Below are 6548 nucleotides of genomic sequence, written 5' to 3'. Positions count from 1 at the left end.
GATGCGTCGTTGTCGTTGTCTTCCTCTTCTTCTTCTTCGTTGACGTCCAGCCTCTTCTCGGCACTCCTCTATCTTCATCTCACTATGTAAGAAATTTGTTGTGTGCATTAGGAACTTTGACGCTTGACTGGATAGCTGTCAGTGGGCTGGCTGACTGGCTGACTTGGCTGACTGGGCTGACTGGCCTGAGTTGGGTGTTGGTGGGCAAGGGTTGCTGGCTGATGGTTTCGCCTCCTTTTGACGTTTGAATTTTGATGCTCCGACAGTTTATTCGATTGTTTTTCTCGCTTTTACTCGGCAAAATTACGGAAGTGCAGCAGTTGCCACTCCTTCCCCTACTCCCACAGCACGCCCACTGCCTCATCTGTCGGTCTTTCCTGGGGCTTATGTAAGAACAGAAAATTGCTGGCACAAATGGCGCCCCAGCCGTGTCCTGTTGCTGGTTTCTGGTCCTTGGCTGCGCCATGCTGTCCGGCCATCTTCATTAGAATTTATTTTTATTGTTTTGCGCAACTTTCAACTTTTACAACTTTATCAATATATGAATATAGATGCGCATAGCCTGCTTCCGTAGATGCCTTTAATTATGGAAATGCTGCTGAACGATAAAACAGACGCCGATGACAAGGACTCGGACTAGGACTAGCCATGGCGACCATTTCGCTTACAGCTAGCTGAGCTCTGAATTCATGCAGCGCATTAGAAAGGACTGCAAATAATTTAGTTTATAATTATGTTAGTCTCATGCTGAATCGTGTTACACAGATCTTTAAGGTAATTGCGAAAGTCATTAAAGTTCAGAGAATGAGCTTATCGTTCAATATTAATATTTATAATACAAATGAAAGCGTTTGAAGTGTAGTATATGAATACAAGTCGAGGTCTCTGGCAGTTGATACTTGCGCTTGGCTTCTCACTTATATATACCCCTCTATTACTGTATGCCCTGCAGGCAGAGGCTGAGTCCGACATGTCTAAAAGAAAGAGAGAGAGAGAAGGTGAATCATGAGTGGCACTGGGAAGGCGTGTGACTTACCAAAGCCAGCCTGAGAGCTGATCTCACGGAGTGAAAGTACGAGTGAAGTACTACGAAGTATTTGACTCGTGATAGAAGCATCACATATATAAGAAAATGTACGAATAACAATGTCTTCATAATATCGGCATACATATTCCATTCGTTCCCAAGGAAGTTGCTGCTGTACGTAAACATTGTTGCGACGCTGTATACATATGTATGTATACTTGTTACTGTCTGACATTTATGTTTGCATACATACATATATAAATATATGACTATGTATAAGTAATTAAGCGATATATATAAATATCGAAATTATCCAGCTGCTTACATGTATGTTACTATATAAAATATATTCCAACGTCCACATATTACTCTTATTTAAAAGCTTTACACTTATCACTGCATTCGCTATTAACATTACATTAATTGATTAAAAAACAATCGAAAGTTCACAATTTCGATCACATTGCTAATAAGAAATGTTAAAGAGTAACAGTGGAGTAACAGTATTCTATCGATACAATGCCCACGTTTTGCAGCTCGTGGCAATACTAGCGTTTTGCAACACTGTACATGACGAGGCAAGACCAAAGCACATGTCAAGCGAAAAATCATTTCATCAAGCGACAGTCGACGTTTCACCTCGCCTCACTTCATCGAAATTTGATTTGATTTTAAAGCATTTGAAATCATGTTTATGCGAAAAGTGGATCGAGATGCCATCTACACGGTGCTCTTCCGCTCGGGAGTTATGTTTGCCGAGCGCGCGCCGCAGAAGATGCACCCGGAGGAGGAGCTGAAGCACCTGAGTAATCTGCGGGTGATCAAGGCGCTGCAGTCACTGAAGTCGCGCGGCTACGTCTCGGAGCAGTCGGCCTGGCGCCACTACTACTGGTGCCTGAACAACGAGGGCATCGAGTACCTCAGGGGCTACCTGCACATGCCCACCGAGGTGGTGCCCACCACTCTGCAGCGCCGCAACGAGCCCGTGCGCATGTCGCGCACCTCCGAGGATCCTCGCTCCCGCGGAGCACGCGAGGGCAAGGAGCGCGATCGCGACGATCGCACCATCTACCGTCGCTCCGAGCGTCCCATGGACTCGGACAAAGCCGGCAATGTGGGCGCTGGCAATGCTTCTGTGGAGTTTCGCGGTGGCTTTGGGCGTGGCCGCAGGTAAATTCCAATAACCTTGAACTGTGAAAACAAATAAAATACAAAGCAGTTAAAACACACTTGTGTCAGTTTACTAGCGCAGCTCCAAACACACAAAGCGCCGCTCGTGCGGCTGGCCGTTGAAACATTTGTAACTACAAGAGAGAGAAGGAAAAGATTTGCATTTGAATTGAGCACAAGTGCTGGGGGCGATGGCGGGTTACGGCTTTGGGGGCATAGATCAGCGCCACACGCTGGCAACAAGTGCTCCAGGTGGTGTCTCGAGTGCGGAGTCGTGGGCGCTGTGCTGGGTCTTTTGCATATCGCGACATGGTCGTGTCTTTGTCGCTGTCTTCGCTGCGAGGCGACAAATAGACTTGTTTGCCCAATTCCCAGCTGCTAATGATGCATTTTCGATGACGTTTCGTGCGCATGCAAATGGTCTGGAGCCGCCAAGCGCGACATACAACACACAGCATTGAGCCAGAGAGTGAAGAGTGTGGCGAGTGGGAGTGAGTGGAGGGGGTGGACGCGGCATAATCACAGCCATCAGTAACGTGGCGTGCGACATTTATGACACGCTCAGCTCTGAGCCCTGAGCCAGGCAACGCGACAGCGTAACATAATATGGCTCATCATCTCCAGCATCGCTGTTAACCTCATCAGTTTCAGCCTCCGCGCTGAGATTGTCACCATCAGTTGCAGTGCATGCAGCCTTCCTGTCCTTGTCGCAGCATCACAGCCCCTCCCCGCCCCGCGCCCGCTCGTAATCATGCTCATCAACCTCGTCCTCGACATTGGCTGCACACAGCCAACGACATCAGCAGCAGCATCAGCATCAGCCTCATCATCTGAGGCATCAGCTTCAGTCTCAGTCTCAGCAGCCTCAGCCTCAGCACAACATATCACATCATCACACTGGGAATGCATTTTGCATCGCCTCATGTCACATCTTCTCATTCGGCTGCATTCCGCCGCCGCGTGTCGCTGGCAGCCGACGTTGACTGCGGTCCCCAGGAGTTATTTGCATGCAGCTCAAGGATTTCGTGTGGACCAATTTACAAACAAATGCGCATAAATGTTTGCATTCTCTTAATTCTTCTAATCCCCAAAGATGTTTTACAAGCAGCTGAGATGAATCGAAGGTGTAACTGATGGACATTGGGTTTTGCTTGATTTTAATTGAGGGCTACATATAGTTGATAAAGGTAATTTTTAGATATATTTATTATACATTTTATTTTAAATTTTATTTTCATAAGATACATATTTAATTGGACTATCCGAAATGGTTTATGTTTGTTTCCAAGTCTACAAGTATTCTTTAAAAATGAGCCACACAAACGACATTGCTCAAAACATTTTTGGTAAACCCATGCAGCTTCTCATGCCACTCATAACGGCTTTCAGCAGGAGAGTTTGCACCTGCTTGAGGAACTCAGTTAAAGATAAGTTAGATCTCATTTAAAGTTTCTTTCTCGTGCAGTTCTTTTCCATTTAATAAAACACTTTGCATAGTTTAACAAGAGATAGACAAAGATACAAAAATAAACGCCCAAATGAGCTCGACTGCCACCCCCTCCAGCTGCCGCCCCCCTTGGAGAGTGTCGCTCGCTGGCTTTGGCGTTTGCCCAGTTCTTTGTGAAATTTCGCAGCCCAATTTGTCAGGCGTTGACAAAGACGCTTTGTTGGCTTTTTGGATGCGAATCGCTCGCTGGCTGTTGGCTGCTAGCTGCTGGAAAATTGCGCCTAGTGGCTGCTGGCAAGTGGAAAACATTTCCGGATGAGCAAGCCATCAGTCAGTGCGCCGAGAGCTGTTGACACCACTTTGGGGGCCAGCGTCATGAGAAGATGCAAAAGTTTCAAAGTGATTTTCAGCTGCTGCAACGTTTAGTCTTCATCTCGTCGCTGTTGTTGTTGTTGTTGCTTGTGTTGTTGGTGTTGGCGTTGGGGCGCAACAAGTGCGCAGTAAATCATGGCATGCAACATGGGAGTAGGAGGCAGGCAGGAGGCAGTAGTCGGATGGGAAGCGACAGGAACGACGTTGGGGCATTGCAATTCAGCGCGTGATTGAAAACTGATGGCGTGTTGGCGGCGCATTCGAAATGCATTGGCATTAAATAAACAGAAATTGCGCATTTCTCACGCGGAAATGTATCGCACTTGACGACAGACTGACTGACAGAGGCAGACAGAGACAGATAGAGAGGAGAGAGAGAGAGAGAGGGAGAGTCGGATAGACTCAATGCAGCACATACAGCTGCAGTGCAGTTGCAACTGCAGCGCCTGTCGCCGCACATCTTCACAGCTCTCGTCGCACAGTTGGAGCCATTCCGTTGCCATAGCTAGCGGCACCCACTTAATTTGCCAGCTCGTTGCAGCGCCCGGATGCAGATGCCGATGCCGATGCTGATGCAGATGCAGCTTGGCTGACTGGCTGACTGGGCTGACAAAGTCGGCATCCATTCACGTCACTCGCGCCTGACAAAATGTATCTGCTTGCAATTAAATGTCACCCATTGTGCATAACGGCACTCGGTGTCAGCCCGGCTAAATTCCAGCACATTGCTCAAAACATTATCGAGGATATGTGACGGGAAATGTCAGCGACATTTGTCAATGCCATAATCATAATGTTGCCAAGATTAAATGGCAAAAATTATTTAGAGATGAACTGAAAAACGATATTAATTTGAACTAGGGAACCAAGAGATGTCCCACTAAGAGAGAAAATTCAGGAAGAAACCGATTTTTCGTAAGAGATCCCAATACCTTCGGCTCCTGCAATACGAACTACATAAGCTAAGAGGCACATTCAAGTTTTACAAAAAGAAAACACTTTAGGCTTATCTTAAGATATTCACATGTGTGGGGAGGAGACATACTTCATATGGTTCCGCCTGCTAATTGGCTCAGCTCAGAACGAGAGAGAGAGAGAGAGGGACAGAGCGATATGAAGGTGAGGGAAATTGACTATCTCACGACTGCCATTGAGCTGAGCTGCTTGCGTATTGCAATTCAAACAATTACCATAAATGACGATAAATGGCCAGAGTTTAATCAGAGTTGAGCCGAGATGCAGCAGCAGCAGCAGCAGGAGCAGCAGCCAATGGACAACTGTGCTGGAGCGCAGGCGCAACCTCCTGGGCTACTTTACGATGGCAGTTGGCGGATTTAGCCGCATGTCAAACGTCAACCTACTCCGGGTACGCCTCGCAGTGCCCGCCAAGACTTTGACTTTCCCAAGCGCAGCCAGAGGCAACGGCACCCATTTGCCATGAAATATAACCTCAATCAACATTCGCTCATTACCAAGCAGCAACAGCTATAGCAACAGCAACAGCAACAGCAACCAGCGGCGGTGGCGGCGTCGGTGTCGGTGTCGGAGGAGTCTGGATGACATTTTATTTATGAATACCAAATTGTAAATTATTAACATGTTTCACGCAAGTTATGGCCGGGCCGAGTGCGAGCTCTGACAGCGAATGTCCATGTCCACGTTCACGTCCAAGTCCAACTGCAGCGGGTCGCCAGAAAGAGAGAGAGAGAGATATATACAGAGGAGAAATAGGGAGAGAGAGAGAGAGATGGAATGAAACGAGTGGCACGATGGATCGCTGACTGGTCGGTTGGCAAGTCCATTGGACAATCTCCATCTGGTCTCTGTGCCCGGCTGCCAGTTGCCTTCTGCCTCCTGCCTTTTGCCTGCTGCCTGCATTTGCTCAATGCAACATTTTCGCGTGGCAAATGAAAAGTTAATGGCTCGCTTGGACATACAAATGAGGTTATTAGCGCTTGATTATGGCGTCCATTTAGAAATGCCATGCCACGGCCATATTGTACGGCACCCAGGAAGCGACATCAATCGACCGAGCGAGCGAGCGAGCCACCAAAATATAAAAAATGCAAATGACACCGAAAAGGCGGAGCAGCATTAAATGTAAGTTTGTTAGGGCCACAAGCTGTTGACTGCGGCCAGCAAATGGAATTAAGCGAGTAATAGAGTTACATATATATAATCCGAATTATGTATATAAACTTATAATAAAATGCTTCTTATTCATGGCACTGGGTTATTTATGAATATATTTCAATTCACTGTAATAAAATTTAATCAATATAATTTAATTTGTTGCTAAGTGCTTACCAATTACTTTAGTTCCTGTTTAAGCTGCCGCTTCAACATTAAACTTCTCTCTAAACATTTTCACTAAAATAGTGCATAATAGTTTATACTAAATTTAGATGTATTAGGCATAGTGATTTATGCCAAGCTGTTGATCGATTCGAAGAGTGCCTCGTTTATTTATTATTATTACACTTTTATAGAAATTCTTCTTGCAAACATGCAGCTCTTTTCTAAGGAATAAGG

General features: G+C 46.3%; 1 protein-coding gene and 1 long non-coding RNA gene across 4 annotated transcripts; one reads left to right on the top strand and one right to left on the bottom strand.

The window, feature by feature from the left end:
- Positions 1 to 796: 796 nt before the first annotated feature.
- On the bottom strand, positions 797 to 1501 carry LOC116803984. 3 transcript variants are annotated; one of them, XR_004364024.2, is made up of 3 exons: positions 1353 to 1501; positions 1037 to 1296; positions 797 to 974 (listed from the first exon to the last, which is right to left on the bottom strand). It is a non-coding gene; the product is annotated as an uncharacterized LOC116803984 (long non-coding RNA). The 3 variants fall into 3 exon arrangements; XR_006357220.1 differs by having other exon boundaries at positions 1037 to 1255; positions 1353 to 1500; XR_006357221.1 differs by having other exon boundaries at positions 1037 to 1251; positions 1353 to 1500.
- Positions 1502 to 1592: 91 nt separating this feature from the next.
- On the top strand, positions 1593 to 2256 carry LOC6577077 (40S ribosomal protein S10). Its single transcript, XM_002003013.4, has one exon. The coding sequence runs from the start codon at positions 1716 to 1718 to the stop codon at positions 2199 to 2201; it is 486 nt and encodes a 161-aa protein (XP_002003049.1). The 5' UTR covers positions 1593 to 1715; the 3' UTR covers positions 2202 to 2256.
- Positions 2257 to 6548: the final 4292 nt, after the last annotated feature.

This window comes from Drosophila mojavensis, unplaced genomic scaffold, assembly GCF_018153725.1.
Source record: "Drosophila mojavensis isolate 15081-1352.22 unplaced genomic scaffold, ASM1815372v1 contig_36, whole genome shotgun sequence".
Classification (NCBI taxonomy): domain Eukaryota; kingdom Metazoa; phylum Arthropoda; class Insecta; order Diptera; family Drosophilidae; genus Drosophila; species Drosophila mojavensis.
This window is presented reverse-complemented; position numbering and strand designations above follow the sequence as displayed.